At 37.0% G+C, this 19,041-nt stretch overlaps 1 protein-coding gene across 1 annotated transcript in view; it reads right to left on the bottom strand.

Moving 5' to 3' along the window:
- LOC123564639 (SH2 domain-containing protein 4B-like) overlaps positions 1-19,041 on the bottom strand; it is a 55,408-nt gene that overhangs the window by 24,888 nt on the left and 11,479 nt on the right. The window contains exons 2-6 of the mRNA XM_045358362.2: positions 15,673-15,793; positions 7,153-7,234; positions 6,723-6,879; positions 1,748-1,828; positions 1,382-1,502 (exon numbers count right to left, since the gene is read on the bottom strand). Coding sequence (XP_045214297.2) covers positions 1,382-1,502; positions 1,748-1,828; positions 6,723-6,879; positions 7,153-7,234; positions 15,673-15,771 — 540 coding nt within the window. The 5' untranslated portion in view covers positions 15,772-15,793. The remainder of the gene's footprint in view (positions 1-1,381; positions 1,503-1,747; positions 1,829-6,722; positions 6,880-7,152; positions 7,235-15,672; positions 15,794-19,041) is intronic.

Below are 19,041 nucleotides of genomic sequence, written 5' to 3' on the forward strand. Positions count from 1 at the left end.
TATGCATTTGGTTATTCTCGGGCTTTATCGTTGCATTCGCTGTCTCACGTTGGTTCCCGCTCTGCTGTTTACGAACGGGCTAAAGTCGCTACAGCATATAAGCACATAAATCCCGTGCACTTTTCTCAGTCAGATATAGACGCGTCGCTCTCAACACAAGAAAACTTTACCCACCCGCCACACCCCAGAAACAATTTTGTATATGAATATTTTAGATATGAGAATATTCTCTAACATTGTTAAAGCTTCCAGGCTATTCTGTTAATATAAGATGTAAATATTGATTGTCTGGATCAGTTCTGACAAAGTTACTGCTTTTCGTAGTTTATCTGTTTACAGGTAGCTGTACTGAAGTTACTACTCATGTATTTTCTGTGTGGAGAGATGTATGAGCACTGCAATGAGAACAAGTCGACCCAGCTGGGATGTTTAAATGACGTTGAATCGTGAGCTGGGACTTAAAGTATAAACGTTTTGCTATTCAGTAGCAGTGTATGGACACATATACAGTTTCATTTGTAAATGTTTAGGTTACTACGGCTTTAATTATTTTAATTCAAAAGACAGGTTTACTTGATAAGTGCAAGTGTGTTTGCTTTGTGAAACTTTAAGGAGTAAACAATGGACAATATATCTAAGAAATTATTTTAAGATATATCTATAATTTAAAATATGTCACTCTTCAATCTTCTGAGAGGGGATCAGGCGTGTCTTATTTTCTAAATTTTAAATCTGATTAGGGTCTTACTTCTCGTGACAGGGCAGCCGTCAGGGTAGGCTGACCTTTGATCAGAACACTAACTGGGAGATGTATCATACACTATTTGCACAGGAGTATTGCGTCATTGGTTTTGGCCTTAGTACTTGGTAATTCCAATATTGCGTTGCAGTGCTGGCTTTGCCGTACAGTGGTGCGGGTTGAGGTTTTTATCCATGCGCTGAGGTTAGCCAGCGATGGATGGAATCTTTAGTTAGACAGTCATTTGCGGTAATCTGAACCGTTTAACACTGCGTTATTGCATTTGCGTTGCGTTAGTATGAAACTTTTGATAATTTTTTGAGCGGCCAATTCATTTCAACCTTAGTTTAATTACTGTTCGTTGATAGTGTACGTTAAAGTTAGTCGTGTGATATTATGCAGTGCATTATATACATCTCGTTGTATTATGATTATGATACAGAACTATATATTATAGAAATAAATATGTGTAAATTTCGAGTAATAAAATAAACAAATTTTCTTATCAATTCATTTCTTTTCAAACGATTCAACCCAATTTTACCCATTTTGTAATACGGTTAGCATGATGTTATTGCTTCAAAATGTCCAGGCTGGTACAATTTCTTGCTTTAACTGAAATTATAACATTCTGTTCAATACCTGAAGTTCTCTTAGCTTTCTTTGTTCTTCTTCCTCTCTCTTCTTTCTCTCCTCCTCCGCTTTCTGCGCTAACAGACGTGCTTCCTTGATAGACTGGTACAGTGCCTCCTCCTCTAAACGTCTGAAAAGATTTACTCAAACTTTACTCATTAAAATCCATGTAATCCATGGAAGTATTTCAAATGCAGTCATTATTTACATTTCATTATTTACTATCCAGCACTCATCTACAAGTCACAAACATATTACTCTATTAAACCAGTGAACATTTCATTTTTACAAATTCTTATAAAATGAAGATCCATTGAAAACTGTATTTAAAACTTCCATTTATAATTTCGAAAAAGAGGAACACTTTTCACTTACTTTCTTTCTTTTTCCCTTTCTTCTTCTAACCGTTTCTTTTCTTCTTCTATTTTTCTCTTTATTTCTTCCTCTTCCCTTTTCCTATATCAAAATAAATGCCATAACATAAACCCAACAAGAGTCAGAGTAAAATGCTGTTAAGGGCCTCTTCTGAGTTTTGCAATATTTGACAAACGGTAATTTCTGGAGGCAAAGTTTGTAAATTTGGTTAATCGGAGTTGAAGTCTTCTTGCAAATGTGACTTTTTTTCCATTTTTTAATCTATATTGAAGCTTTCTTGCAAAATTTGATTCTTTTCTCTTTCAAGAATTTATCTATGAAAATGCAGGTCCCACTTAAAAAGAAACCCACACAAGTTAACAAGCAACTGTGAGTTCTAGGCAACCAACTTTAGAACGTAAGATCTCCTTCCAAAATGATTGTCATGTAGAACATGCCATACCCTTAGCTTAACAAGAGGGCCATGATAGCCCTATATCGCTCACCTGTTATCATTGCACTTGAGGACAAGAAGGTCCTCAGAAAAAATATCTAAGTCCAAAGGACAGGAACAACAAAGGACAGAAATTTAACGAAAAAGAAAAAAAAAATCTTACAAGGTATAGATATGTTAAAATACACCTAAAAATTGGAGGTACCAACCATGTTGTACCACAGAAAACTGGTCTCTTGTTTTCCCTACGGCCAATAATAAGAAAGTTACTAAAAATAAGCTATTTATAGTAACGTAAAAGGGAAGTAATTAAAAAAATAAATATTGTAAGTGGACAAAAGAAGGATCTACCAAATAAATCTGTTGACATACATGAAATTTCAGATCAGTATCTTCATTAGTTATGGAGATATAACAATTTTAATTTGAAATAAAGGGAGGTTATTTGACATAAAATCAGTCCATAGTTATCTACCCTGATTGTCTCAGTCCAACTAATAACAATAATGAAATTTCAAATAAGTCCTGTAAGTACTTACTGATATAAATCCATTTTGATTACAATCAGGGGAGGTAATCAGATATAAAATAACTGGAACCTATGATTGGATCTGATTTGTCATGGAATCCAAGATTTATTGTTGTTGAAGATATTTTGGAAGTTTGTATCAAATAAAACCATAAATGAAGTCTCTATATGGCTGCAAAAGCCAAAATGGCCAATTTTGGAACTTTAAGGGGCCATAACTCTGGAACCCATGATGGAATCTGGCCAGTTGAAGAAAGGAAGCAAGATCTTGTGGTGATACAAGTTGTGTGCAAGTTTGGTTAAAATCAAATCATAAATGAAGCTGCTATCGTGCAGACAAGGTCAAAATAGCTAATTTTGGCCCTTTCAGGGGCCATAACTCTGGAACCCATTAAGGGATCTGGCTGGTTCAAGAAAGGAACCGAGATCTTATGGTGACACAAGTTTTGTGCAAGTTTGATTAAATTCAAATCATAAATGAAGCTGCTATTGTGCAGACAAGGTCAAAATAGCTAATTTTGACCCTATCAGGGGCCATAACTCAGGAACCCATGATGGGATCTGGCCAGTTCAAGAAAGGAACCGAGATCTTATAGTGATACATGTTGTGTGCAAGTTTGGTTAAAATAAAATCATAAATGAAGCTGCTATTGTGTAGACAAGGTCAAAATAGCTAATTCTGGACATTTCAGGGGTCATAACTCTGGAACCCATAATGGAATCTGGCCAGTTCAAGAAAGGAACCAAGATCTTATGGTGATACAAGTTGTGTGCAAGTTTGGTAAAAATCAAATCATAAACAAGAGCTTGTCGAACACGAAATGCCCCCCTTGATGCAATCAGTAATTGCACAAGGAACAGAAATTGTATGCTCACTGTAAACAAAAGTTCTACCATTCTGGTTTAATCTGACCTTGACCTTTAACCTATTAACCTAACAAGAGATTTTAGATTGATCTTGGAGCCATCCACTGAGCCATTTTTGAATGTTCCAAATTTCAAGACTAGCTCAAGGTCAAAATCAAGGTCAAATTTCATTTAGGTACAAAACAATGTGTATGTGGTCCAAATTTGAAAGCTGTGGCTTAAGAAATGTGAAAGCAGGTCACTAGATCAATTTCAAGGTAAAGTTAATTTTGGTAGACAAAACTATGCATGTGCTTCAAATCTGGAGGCTGTAGCTTGAGAAATGTGAAAGTAGGTAATAGATAAAAATCAATGTAAAATTTCAATTCAGAACACAAAAATATGCATGCAGTCCAAATTTGAAGCCTGTACCTTCAAAAATGTGGAAGTAGGTCACTAGGTCAATCTCAAGATCAAAGTTCATTTCGGTACACAAAACTATGCATGTGGTTCAAATTTGAAGGCTGTAGCTTGAGAAATGTGAAAATAGGTCACTAGGTCAAAATCAAGGTAAAATTTTATTTCGGAACACAAAACTATGCAAGTGGTCCAAATTTGAAGCCTATACCTTCAGAAATATGAAAGTAGGTCACTAGGTCAATCTCAAGATCAAAGTTCATTTCAGTACACAATACTAAGCTTGTGGTTCAAATTTGAAGGCTGTAGCTTGAGAAATGTAAAAGTAGGTCACTAGGTCAAAATCAAGGTCAAATTTTATTTTGGAACAAAAACTATGCATGTGGTCCAAATTTGAAGCCTGTACCTTCAAAAATGTGAAAGTAGGTCACTAGGTCAATAACAAGGTCAAAGTTTTTTTCAGTACACAAACCTATGCATGTGGTCCAAATTTGAAGGCTGTAGGTACAGAAATGTGAAAGTTTAGTTAGGTCACTAGGATTTGAAGGCTGTAGGTACAGAAATGTGAAAGTAGGTCACTAGGTCAAGATCAAGTTCAACTCATGTCACGGTTCATCTTGCCACTCAAAATTATACATGTGGTCCAAATTTGAATGATGTAAGTTATGGACATGAAGATTTTCCTGTATAAGTCTATATGAACCATTTGACCTCTGAGGCAGGGCCATATTTGACCCAAGAGGGATAACTTGAACAAACTTGGTAGAGAACCACTAAATGATGCTACATTACAAAATGCCAAAGCCTTAGACTTTGTGGTTTGGACAAGAAGATTTTCAAAGTTTTTCCCTATATGAGTATATGTAAACATTGTGACCCCCACGGCGTAGCCATATTTGACACTAGGGGAATAATTTCAATAATCTTAGTAGAGGATCACTAGATGATGTCATAGACAAAATATCAAAGCCCTAGGCCCTGTGGTTTTGGACAAGAGGTTTTTCAAAGTTTTTTCCTATATGAGTATATGTAAACCATGTGACCCCCACGGCGTAGCCATATTTGACCCTAGGGGAATAATTTCAATAATCTTAGTAGAGGATCACTAGATGATGTCATAGACAAAATATCAAAGCCCTAGGCCCTGTGGTTTTGGACAAGAGGTTTTTCAAAGTTTTTTCCTATATAAGTCTATATAAACCATGTGACCCTAGGCCTGGGGCCATATTTGACCCCAGGGAAATAATCTGAACAATCTTGGTAGAGAACCACTAGATTTTGCTACATACCAAATATCAAAGCCCTAGACCCTATGGTTTAGGACAAGAAGATCAGAAACCATTTAATTGTTCCTGGCCAATGTGACCTTGACCTTTGACCTAATGACCTCAAAATCAATAGGGGTCATCTGCTGGTCATGGCCAACCTAACTATCAATTTTCCTGACACTAGGCCCAAGCGTTCTTGAGTTATTGCCTGGAAACCATTTTACTGTTCTTGGTCACTGTGACCTTGACCTTTGACATACTGACCTCAAAATCAATAGGGGTCACCTGCTGGTCATGACCAACCTCCCTATCAACTTTCGTGACCCTAGGCCTAAGCGTTCTTGAGTTATCATCCGGAAACTGTTTTACTGTTCAGGGTCACTGTGACCTTGACATTTAATATACTGACCTCAAAATCAATAGGGGTCATCTGCTGGTCATTAACAACCTCCCTATCAACTTTCATGATCCTAGGCCCAAGAGTTCTTGAGTTATCATCCGGAAACCGTTTTAATATTCAGGGTCACTGCGACCTTGACCTTTGACATACAGACCTCAAAATCAATAGGGGTCATCTGCTGGTGATGACCAACCTCCCTATCAACTTTCATGATCCTAGGCCCAAGCGTTCTTGAGTTATCATCCGGAAACGGATAGGTCTACATTCCGACCGACCGACCGACCGACATTTGCAAAACAATATACCCCTCTTTCTTCATAGGGGGGCATAATAAAGCTGCTATTGTACAGACAAGGTCAAAATAGCTAATTTTGGCCCTATCAGGGGCCATAACTTTGGAACCCATAACGGGATCTGGCCAGTTCAAGAAAGGAACCGTGATCTTATGGTGATACAAGTTGTGTGCAAGTTTGGTTAAAATAAAATCATAAATGAAACCACTTACGTGCAGACAAGAAATTGTTGATGCACGCACGGATGCACGGACTGACGACGGACGAAGGGTGATCACAAAAGCTCACCTTGTCACTATGTGACAGGTGAGCTAAAAATGGGATCTCTTCACTCGTGGTCTTCTGCTTTATGTTCTGAGCTAACTAAGCTGCCTAACATTTCTAACTTCTTTCATTATGCCCTGACCTTCTCTACAGTACACTTACATAGTTATACGATTTCTGCTAAGAATGTATTGAAAAACTTCATTGTCCCATGCCGTGTCTCAATTATCAGCCTCATACTGTTATCTTAGAATAATCTTTTTGAGTAATGTCATTAGTTGCAAATGAAGTTCTTACAATTTATGTTAGCCCACTTTAAATTACTACTCCCTAGATTTCAAACCAGTATTTGTTTATTTGTAAGAGAATGTGAAAATTACAGTCAAAGTCTACTATCCCTGGAATTCAACATGATTTTTAGTTAAAGAGCCAGAATCTCTACCTCAAAACTTCCGCATCCCCTGAAGAATTAAATTTAGGTGTTACCAAATCACCTACAGCAAAACAAAGTTATTTATCTCTCACCTGAGTTCCTCCGCTTCCCTTTCCGCTTGTTCTAAGGCTTTACGCTGAGCTTCTTCCTCCAAGATCTGTTCTATAGTTTTATCATCTTTATATTCACCCATCACCCATACCCATTCATTACCATCCTCACCTTTCAAAAAGTCAACTCTTTTGCTACCTGGAATTGAAATATGAAATATAATTATTTTTACAAATCATTCTCTTAAGTTTACAAGTAAGCATTCTTGTATTGAAACACAAATAAGATGGCCTAGAAGGCCCTAAATTGCTAACAAGAGGATGCAGCAACTAAATTGAGCAGAACAATTTGGAAAATTATCAAACATTAAAACAAGGCCTTACCGCTGATTTACCATGGCTCAGAATTCAGATATGAACTTTAACAGAAGGAATATTGTCTATCTGCCTACACAGAGCACAGTTAAGTTACCAGGTTTTCTAGGTTTCTTTGGTTTCTTTTTCTCCTCTCTTTCATATTCTTCTTCTTTTTCTTTCCATCTTCTAACCTGTTCCTGCAATCATATAGTGATAATCTGCATGTAATCTGAGTTGTCAAGTTAAAATATCTGTTCGCATGTATGTTTTTTCCTGTCTTAAAATCAACAAGAGGGTCAGGATGACCCTGGATCTCTCACCTGAGTAATATGAGCTACATGTTTCAAATGTCAAACTGATGATGAAAATATTAAGAAAGTCAGTAGGTCACATTCATGGTAAATGAAATTCAGTTTTACGATTAAAATGTGTGCAAAATGTGTATGTCATCAAAATTTCAAGACTGTATCTTAAAAAACAAGAAAGTAGGTCAGTAGGTCAAGGTCACAGTCAAGTGCCATTATATTACTTGGGGTCATCAGGTAATTATAATTAAAATAAAAAGTCTTGGAAATAGGATCACATGATTTTTTTAAGTATTTTTCCTATATAACTCACATAATAACTAAGTGACACCAGGGCGGGGCCCCTTTTAACCCCAGGGGCATAATTTGAAAAACTTTGGTAGAGGACTACTAGACAATGCATCAAATATCAAAAGCCTAGGTTGTATGGTTTCAGACAAGAAGATTTTTAAAGCTTTTTCCTATATAAGTCTACATAAAACTTGGGACCCCCAAGGCAGGGCCTCTTTTCACCTAAGGGGTACAATTTGAACTAGAAAATGCTTTTGTAAAAAAGCGCATGTCTCCCCAAATGCAAAGTCCTATAGGCAAGAAGTCAATAGGGGTCAGGAGCGAAAGTCAAAGAGACACTGATGGTTGGCTGCAATAGCACTCTGGGCCTAGTGGTTCTCAAGTCACCTGTGACCTTGACCTTTGATCAAGTGACCTCAAAATAAATAGGGGTCATCTACTCTGAATGTCCAATCATCCTATTAAGTTTCAACATTGTAGGTCAAGTGGTTCTCAAGTTATTTCCAAAAAATGATTTTACATGAACAGGTCACTGTGACCTTGACCTTTAATTGACTGACTCCAAAATCAATAGGGGTCATCTACTCTGCATGTTCAATCATCCTATGAAGTTTCAACATTTTGGGTCAAGTGGTTCTCAAGTTATTGATCGGAACTGGTTATCAATGTTCAGGTCCCTGTGACCTTGACCTTTAACGGAGTGATCCCAAAAACAATAGGGGTCATTTACTCTGTATGAACAATCATCCTATGAAGTTTCAACATTCTGGGTTGAGAGGTTCTCAAGTTATTGATTGGAAATGGTTTTCCATGTTCAGGCCCCTCTGGCCTTGACCTTTAATAGAGTGACTCCAAAATTGTTAGGGGTCATCTACTCTGCATGACCAATCATCCTATGAAGTTTCATCATTCTGGGTCAAGTGGTTCTCAAGTTACTGACCGGAAATGGTTTTCCATGTTCAGGCCCCTGTGGCCTTGACCTTTCACAGAGTGACCCCAAAATCGTTAGGGGTCATCTACTTTGCATGACCAATCATCCTATTAAGTTTCAACATTCTGGGTCAAGTGGTTCTCAAGTTACTGACCGGAAATGGTTTTCAATGTTCAGGCCCCTGTGACCTTGACCTTTAATGGAGTGACCCCAAAATTGATAGGGGTCATCTACTTTGCAGGTACAATCATCCTATGAAGTTTCAACATTCTTGGTGAAGTGGTTCTCCAGTTATTGATCGGAAATGGTTTTCCATGTTCAGGCCCCTGTGACCTTGACCTTTGATGGAGTGACCCCAAAATCAATAGGGGTCATCTACTCTTCATGATCAATCATCCTATGAAGTTTCAACATTCTGGGTCAAGTGGTTCTCTAGTTATTGATCGGAAATAGTTTTCAATGTTCAGGCCCCTGTGACCTTGACCTTTGACGGAGTGACCCCAAAATCAATAGGGGTCATCTACTTTTCATGACCAATCATCCTATGAAGTTTCATCATTCTGGGTCAAGTGGTTCTCCAGTTATTGATTGGAAATGGTTTTCAATGTTCAGGCCCCTGTGACCTTGACCTTTGACGGAGTGACCCCAAAATCAATAGGGGTCATCTACTCTTCATGACCAATCATCTTATGAAGTTTCAACATTCTGGGTCAAGTGGTTCTCCAGTTATTGATCGGAAATGGTTTTCAATGTTCAGGCCCCTGTGACCTTGACCTTTGACAGAGTGACCCCAAAATCAATAGGGGTCATCTACTCTTCATGACCAATCATCCTATGAAATTTCAACATTCTGGGTCAAGTGGTTCTCTAGTTATTGATCGGAAATGGTTTTCAATGTTCAGGTCCCTGTGACCTTGACCTTTGACAGAGTGACCCCAAAAACAATAGGGGTCGTCTACTCCAGCAGCCCTACAACCCTATAAAGTTTGAAGGTTCTAGGTCAAATGGTTCTCCAGTTATTGCTCTGAAATGAAGTGTGACGTACGGACGGACGGACAGACGGACGGACGGACAGGGCAAAAACAATATGTCTCCTGGGGGAGACATAATAATTTTGGTTGAGGACCATAAGACAATGCTACAAACCAAATATCAAAGGTCTAAGTGTTGTGGTTTCAGACAAGAAAATTTTTAAACTTTTTTTCCTATATAAGTCTATGTAAAACTTGGGACCCCCGGGGCGGGGCCATATTTGACCCTAGGGGGATAATTTGAACAATCTTGGTAGAGGACCACTAGATGATGCTACATACCAAATATCAAAGCCCCTAGGCCATGTGGTTTTGTACAAGAAGATTTTCAAAGTTTTCCCTATATAAGTCTATATAAGCCATGTGACCCCCGTGGCGGAGCCATATTTGACCCTAGGGGGATAATTTGAACAATCTTGGTAGAGACCACTAGATGATGCTACATACCAAATATCAAAACCCTAGGCCATGTGGTTTTGTACAAGAAGATTTTCAAAGTTTTCCCTATATAAGTAGATATATAAACCATGTGACCCCCAGGGCGGGGCCATATTTGACCCTAGGGGGATAATTTGAACATTTTTGGTAGAGGACCACTAGATGATGATACACACCAGATATAAAAGCCCTAGGCCCTGTGGTTTTGGACAAGAAGATTTTTTTTTTTAATTTCCATTCAGTTGCCATCATGCAACCAGAGTTCTGCATGGAATTCAATTCTTTGAACAATTTTGAAAGGGGGCCATCCAAGGATCATTCCTGTGAAGTTTGGATGAAATTGGCCTAGCGGTTTATGAGGTGATGTCGTTTAAAGTAAAAGTTTACAGACGCCGGACGAAAAGCGATCACAAAAGCTCACCTTGTCACTCCGTGACAGGTGAGCTAATAATACACTGAAAGAGTCTAAAAATGAACGAGAAAAAATATCAATTCAATAAATAGTAGAATTTAAAAAGAAATTCAAATTAATAGATATATTTTTCTTTGAATAAAAAAACTTTAATAACTTTGAAAAGTGAAGAAAATTTCTTCCGTCCTAAAATGAGGAAATACTACACTTCCTGGTGTTACAATCTCTTATTTGATAAATCTTTTCAATAAAATCACCTTTTCAACACTGAAGGGAAGTTTTGCTTTTAGATGATAAATCCAATAGGGAAAATGTATGTCTCAAGTTTTTTTAAAAGTCTTACTACATTGCTAACAACAGACATTCTTGCAAAGAAATCTTATTTTGAAAGCATTCATTACAATTAGTCAATTACATATTCACAACTTCGAAGGTGGTAAACACAAAAACCAAATAAAAGCTGTCTCATGACAGCATGCTGGACTATTCTAAGACTTGTCACTGATACCCTGTTCAGACTGAACATGTGTATTATTACTGTGCGGGCTCTAATTGGTGGTCAAGCTAAAAAAAAAGCCATTTAAATATACATTGTAATTATATCTAGTTTGCATTCACATTAGGCAGTAGAATATGGATTAAGGTATATACATGCAAGAGTCGCAAATATCTATAGCATTGTTGCATTATGGGAAGAAAGGATGGATGTAGAAACATAGTTGTTTTAGGGAATGATTTGTAATAAACAAAAAAGATAACAAGCAAGGAGACCTGCAGATATATGAAGAAGATGTAAAATTCACAATCACTGAATCCATTGTTTATAAACAAGCGGTATTCTCCCGCCAAAATGTCAGATTTGGTGGGAAAGCCATAAATAGATTAATATTCAACATGTATGTTCACACTAGTCAAATAAATGTAGATTAAATTTTAATGTTCTGGAGGTAGCTTTAATGTTACATTAGTTTTATTTTATGAATCCACTTTACCTTCAAATAATACACATTCTAATACACATTGTGTGTGGACGCAAACTGGATTAAAAAATAAAACCGTTTTAAAACACATTCTGTCATTCAAGTCTGAACAGAGTATAAAATGGATTTTCTATCAAAGACTCTAGGTATTTTGTCAAAATTCATGTAAGAGGTATCGGTCTTGCTGCTGTAATCTTGTTCAATAGCACCAAATATCTGTGCAAAGTTCCATGCGAAACTTAAACCTCCATTTACCAAGTCCAAAATGGGGCATAACTTTGCCAAAATACAATTTAGAGTTATAGGACACGCAACTCCACCATGTTTTATCCACCTCAATATCTTGTATGAAGTTTCAATTCAATATCTGCAATGATTTTGGAGAGAGCAATTTGTATACCAAAATTTAAAATAGATTGTCTAAGTCCGAGAAGAGGGATAATTTAGTTAAAATCCAGGTAAGGGTTATGGAACTTGATGCTGTAATCTTGATTTTTAGTACCTGAAAGTTAAGTGTGAAGGTTTAACGTGATATTTGCAATAGTTAAAAACACAGTATTTTACTCTTTAAAATTTCAAAGTTATCAAGAACTATTGGAGGGCAGCAATGCTCAACTATTTGACAGCCTTATCAATTCAATGATTCCAAAAATTTAAGTGTCTTCATTTAATTAATATTTAATAAGTTTTCAGACAGTTATTGTTACTTTCAAACATTAAATATGTTGCAACAAATACTAGTTACTTATTCATAAACCTGAACACATATAATAAAACAGTTACTGACTCTTGAGCCATTGGATATGATGTGATATTCACCGGAAGAGGGCAATATTGACCTCGGCTATCGCCTCGGTCAATATTGCCATCATCAGGTGAATATCACATCACATCCAATGGCTCAAGAGTCAATAACTGTATAATATTAGCTTTGCTGTTTGCTAAATATTTCAATATTGCAGGTTAAGTAATGTTATTTTGCCATCAAATATGAATTTTGTCCAAAAACTATTTAAAAATTAATCTTCCTTAAAAAAATCATTCAAAACATCTTTACTTTGTTCAAAGAAATAATTAGAAGGGAACCAAAACCAGACCTATAGTGGACAAAACAGTGGAGAATAGAGACAAGGAGAATTGAACAGTACCTCAAATAAAATATTTTACTTAGCCTTAGTAGGTGGTACGATTCAGTGAGAACATTTCATTTTTTGGTTTCCAGGTATAAACTGCATGTTTAGTTGCCTGATTAAATTACGGTATAAAACAAGGGGATAAAACTTTGATCAATTTACATTAAGTGCAAACAACATAGTATCAAATAGTCTTCTGACTTACAATAAAATGTAATGAGAAAAACTGCCGCGTCATTTTTATCTCCAATTGAGGAAAAGTATCGCTGTAGAATGGAAGATATTAAATAACGTATCATTTCAGACAATTCAAAATGATTTAAGCTTTTCATTTATTGAAGTATTTATCTGATACAGGAGAAGAGAAAAAGGATGAAATGCATAGAACTTTAATCTTTTTACCATTCCCAGTATCTTAACTACTGGCATCTATAACCAAATTGAGAAAATACATCCAAACTAACAATAATATGTTTAAAACTAGAAAGTGTCTGTAGGACACAGGGTGTGCCCCCACTGGTACATTTGTCACAAATAAGGGGCAATAATTCAAATGTTTGCAGTCTTAAGGGGATATAGCCTCAACAAACATTCATTATTCTAGGCCATATTCTTTTTGAGCCATGTGCATCAAAAACAAACAAGAGGGCCAAGATGGCCCTAGGTCGCTCACCTAAGAAACACTCCATAACAGTGTAAAACATGTTTGACCTAGTGATTTCAAGGAAACAAATATTCTGACCAATTTTCATTAAGATTGGACCAAAAAATTGGTCTCTTGCGATAAAACAAGCATTTTCTTAGATATGACCTAGTTTTTGACCCTAGATGACCCATGTTCAAACTCGACCTAGATTTTATCAAGGCAATCATTCTGACCAAAATTCATGAAGATCAACTGAAAAATACAGCCTCTATCACATACAGAAGTTTTTTCTTTGATTTGACCAAGTGACCTAGTTTTTGACCTCAGATGACCCATATTCAAATTCGACCTAGATTTCATTAAGGCAATCAACCTGACCAAATTTCATAAAAATCAATTGAAAAAAACAGTCTCTATCGCATACACAAGATTTTTCTTTAATTTGACCTAGTGACCTAGTTTTTGACCTCAGATAACCCATATTCAAAATCGACCTAGATTTCATCAAGACAATCATTCTGACCAAATTTCATACAGATCAATTGAAAAATACATCCTCTATTGCATACACAATGTTTTTCTTCGATTTGACCTAGTGACCTAGTTTTTGACCCGAGATGACCCATTTTTGAACACGGCCTAGATTTTATCAAGGTAATCATTCTGGCTAAATTTCATGAAGATCAGTTGAAAAATACAGCCTCTACTGCATACACAAGGTTTTTCTTTGATTTGACCTAGTGACCTAGTTTTTGACCCCAGATGACCTATTTTCGAACTTGGTCTAAATTTCATCAAGGTAATCATTCTGACCAAAATTCATGAAGATCAATTGAAAAATACAGCCTCTATCGCATACACAAGGTTTTTACGTGATATGACCTAGTGACCTAGTTTTTGACCCCAGATGACCTATTTTCGAACTTGGTCTAAATTTCATCAAGGTAATCATTCTGACCAAAATTCATGAAGATCAACTGAAAAATACAGCCTCTATCGCATACACAAGGTTTTTCTTTGATTTGACCTAGTGACCTAGTTTTTGACCCGAGATGACCCATTTTCAAACTCGGCCTAAATTTCATCAAGGTTATCATTCTGACCAATATTCATGAAGAAGAATTGAAAAATACAGCCTCAATCGCATACACAAGGTTTTTCTTTGATTTGACCTAGTGACCTAGTTTTTGACCCGAGATGACCCATTTTCGAACTCGGCTTAGATTTCATCAAGGTTATCATTCTGACCAATATTCATGAAGATTAATTGAAAAATACCGCCTCTATCGCATACACAAGGTTTTTCTTTGATTTGACCTAGTGACCTAGTTTTTGACCCGAGATGACCCATTTTCGAACTCGGCTTAGATTTCATCAAGGTTATCATTCTGACCAATATTCATGAAGATTAATTGAAAAATACCGCCTCTATCGCATACACAAGGTTTTTCTTTGATTTGACCTACTGACCTAGTTTTTGACCCGAGATGACCCATTTTCGAACTCTGCCTAGATTTCATCAAAGTTATCATTCTGACCAAAATTCATGAAGATTAAATGAAAAATACAGCCTCTATCGCATACACAAGGTTTTTCTTTGATTTGACCTAGTGACCTAGTTTTTGACCCGAGATGACCCATTTTCGAACTCGGCCTAGATTTCATCAAGGTTATCATTCTGACCAATATTCATGAAGATTAATTGAAAAATACAGCCTCTATCGCATACACAAGCTAAATGTTGACAGACGACGGACGACAGACGACAGACGACGGACGACGGACGCCGGACATCGGGCGATCAGAAAAACTCACCTGAGCATTGCTCAGGTGAGCTAAAAATCCACTATTTTGGCTCTTTCAAGGGCTGTAACTCTGTAATTAGTGCTAAAATCTAAAAAAGGATGTTAAGTGTGCAAGGTCACATCATGATAAATACTCATGCAAAGTTTCATTAATTTATATCAAATACTTTTTGAGCTAGGCGGGTCACAAACTTTTTTCGCACGCACAGACGGATGCACGGACTTGTCCAAATCTATATGTCCCCTCCACTGAGTGGTGGGGGCATAAAAATACTGATCCTGTTAGAGTTGGTAAATTAATTCAATATAAATTTGCAATATTGGAAAACAATTTCCTGAATAACAAAACATGACAAAGTTTGAGCATAAATCAAGCATATAACCACATCGTATTGTTTCGGTATGTTAAAACATGGTTCTGCTATTTATCATTTCTTAAATAAGAAACTGTAACTTAGCTTTCAGCTCCAAAATCATGATATTTTATTACATGGACAATCATGATTTCTCGAACAAAATTGTTATCAAAATCAATCACATTAAAGCATTATGATCTTGATGCACAATCTCTGCTATATCAAAACCTCTTAAATATGGCAATAAGGTACTGTACAAAATAAAGCAATTAAAAACTATGAAGAGTTAAAGAGTGACTTTTCCTACCTCCCTCATTTTCAGGAAGAGTATTTGTTTCTGTTCATCAGAGAGCTCTAAAAGCAGCTCTGGCTCTATGTACATATCCTTTATAATCTGCTGCAACATCTTGGCTACAATCTGCAGAACCCTGAAATAGGAGTGAAAACATGTGATGTAGCTAGCTGTAACTGGTAGCAAGCATCCCAGGCGTAGTGCCAACTTGACCTTGAGGATGCAAATCTGACTAGTGAGAGTGGACTTCTATATTTCAATGCTTAACATTTTTGTAGTTCACCAGAACCCATTGGCTCATTTAAAGATATCCAATGCCCGTCTTTTACTAAAATAGTTTATCTTTAAGATATTTACTTCAAATGTAGAGATCCCTCATCATATGTATTTAACCTTACTAAATACTTCAATACATTGTGTATGTAGAGCTACATTCATTATTAATTTTCATGCGGTAACAGTTTATTGTTTAATAGCATTCCAGCTTTTTGTTGAGTGGTATATGCTCTATACCATGTCAAAGGGACAGGACCGCCAATGCCTTCTGCAGGGGTGGGGGGTGGGGGGGGGATAATAAATGTTGTTGAGGAAAATTTTATTGGAAACAAAAATGTCAGCCAAACAGAATGTCAATTTCATTTATTGTGGCATTTCCCAGGATTATAAATTTTATATACAACAGTTTTAATTGGATAAAACCTTTCACAGGGAAGAGCAAAGACAGCTTTAGCCATGTGTTAGACACATTTATTTTGTAATTTTATGACTTCCCTCCAGTGAAAATCATAAATAGACCAGAATTTTGAACAATAATGAATTTTTTTTCAGTCATAAAAACGTTCCAAGCCATGAAATTGTAGTTTCACTGATGATGTAAGGGAGATACATGTGGTTCCAGTGGACAATAGTGAGGAAAAAACTTTTAAAAAAATTCTGAGCTTGTTTGGGTTTGTATGCCACAGAAAGGTTTAGACAACCTATCCTTTTATTTGGGATCTGTCAGGATTCAGCAGGACTAGCAACTAGGTTATGGGTGATGTTATAAAGCATAACCAGTAGTTGGTCAATACAACATCGGTGAAGTTATCTCCAGTTTGACTACCCAGGGATATAAATTAATACTCTACAAATTGCAAAAAGCGGAAAATACTGGAAAATAGTAGGAAATACTGCAAAAATGACTCCAAATTCAAAGAAAATGCTTTTTTGTGACAAAAACAGCAAATATCTGAGTGGTAATTAATATTTAAATAAACAATTGCATGAGAAAAATATTGTACAAGTACTTAGCACATACGTATAATATAGCTTACTGTTGACAAATGGACTTTCATTTTTACGTAGTTTTAACCGTCATAAGATTCACTGATATCTAAACACATTCATGCAGAACCTAGGTTGCATTTTCACTTGGCCTCTATTGTACCAGACAAGTTAAGTATAAACAGACGATTGACATTTAATGATCACAATACTTCACCTAAACAATGCTCAGGTGAGCTAAAAGGGTAAAGATGGAATAGGATAAATGCAATACTTTATTATTTATTAACAATATAGCATACAAGACTAAAATGGTGACACATACAATGTATCATTTCAGATACATATGTATACCTTAGAATTAGGGCTGGGTACCGCCTTGAAAAAAATACTGCGGTATACCACGTTTTTTCCTAATTACCGCGGTATATACCACGGTATACCACCATATTTATCGAAAGACTTACAGCTATGGTAGTGGTCATAAAAATATTGAAAAACTCTCAGAAATACTTCATTTATTATGAGCAACAACGAAGACTACTTACTTGACTAGAATTAAAGAAAAAACAAGAGCTGTCTCCATAGGATGACACATGCCCCCGATGGCACTTTGAATGAATAGTTATGGCCGATGTTAGAGTTTAGGACCTTTGACCTACGGAGCTGGGTCTTGCGCGCGACACGTCGTCTTACTGTGTCACACATTCATGCGTAGTAATTTTAAAATCCATGCATGAATGACAAAGATATGGACCGGACACGCCCATCAATGCACTATCATGAAAAATGCACTATCCTTTAACGTCTTAGTGTGACCTTGACCTTTGAGCTACGGACCTGGGTCTTGCGCGCGACATGTCGTCTTACTGTGGTACACATTCATGCCAAGTTATTTGAAAATCCATCCATCGATGACAAAGATATGGACCGGACACGCCCATCAATGCACTATCCTTTAACGTCTAAGTGTGACCTTGACCTTTGAGCTACGGACCTGGGTCTTGCGCGCGACACGTCGTCTTACTGTGGTACACATTCATGCCAAGTTATTTGAAAATCCATCCATCGATGACAAAGATATGGACCGGACACGCCCATCAATGCACTATCCTTTAATGTCTAAGTGTGACCTTGACCTTTGAGCTACGGACCTGGGTCTTGCGCGCGACACGTCGTCTTACTGTGGTACACATTCATGCCAAGTTATTTGAAAATCCATCCATCGATGACAAAGATATGGACCGGACACGAAAATTGCGGACAGACTGACAGACTGACAGACCGACAGACGGTTCAAAAACTATATGCCTCCATAAAAATACACTGGAATATTAACTTGACTTATGACTAGTTAGATTAATGACCCTTAGTATTTTTTACCAGCGTGTATTCGTCGGAAGACGCCATATTGTCTCTAGGGAAGCACTGGGTCACATATATATATAGGTCGCGCTTGTTTGAAGTTCGATTCGTGCACCCGTTTGATAAACCAGTAACGTTTATGAAGGCTTCATCAGATCGTTTTCAAACAAAAAATAATAAATTTCGACTGAACATTTTCCATACTATTTATTTCTTTTTTAATACGTGCAAATACATAGCGCCACTGGGATATTTTAAACTATCATCATAAACAAGAAGTCGGGACTCGCCGAATTTAGGCCTAAAAAAATGTTGTGGTTCGGGTCACCCGACCCTACCTAGCAAAGGCTCCGATCTTGCTGTATTTTTCGACGTCATACATCGCGAAATTCGTCGGTCCGACGGACAAGACCGGAAGATTTTGGCGCGGACCGCCGTTTTACGAGTCGAGGCTGGTCCGACCGTCCGGCATACTCGGCCGATCGGGCGAGTGGTTTTTACGTCGTAACTTACCAAATTCAGAAATTACATCCAGAAAAATAACCTGGATTTCGTGGAATTTACCCGCGAATCGTAAAGATATCAATACGGTCATGCCGGTAATTTTCCATTCCACGAGCACGTGCGACCTATCGTAATATCTCATTTTCATCGCCGTTACTTTCGTTTTAAATATCGACACGTACACGAAAAACGCGCGTAGTGCATTCATTCTTTAATATAATTGCTTCAAATTTTCATCACCGCTTGAGAAGT

Source organism: Mercenaria mercenaria, chromosome 2 (assembly GCF_021730395.1).
Source record: "Mercenaria mercenaria strain notata chromosome 2, MADL_Memer_1, whole genome shotgun sequence".
NCBI lineage: Eukaryota > Metazoa > Mollusca > Bivalvia > Venerida > Veneridae > Mercenaria > Mercenaria mercenaria.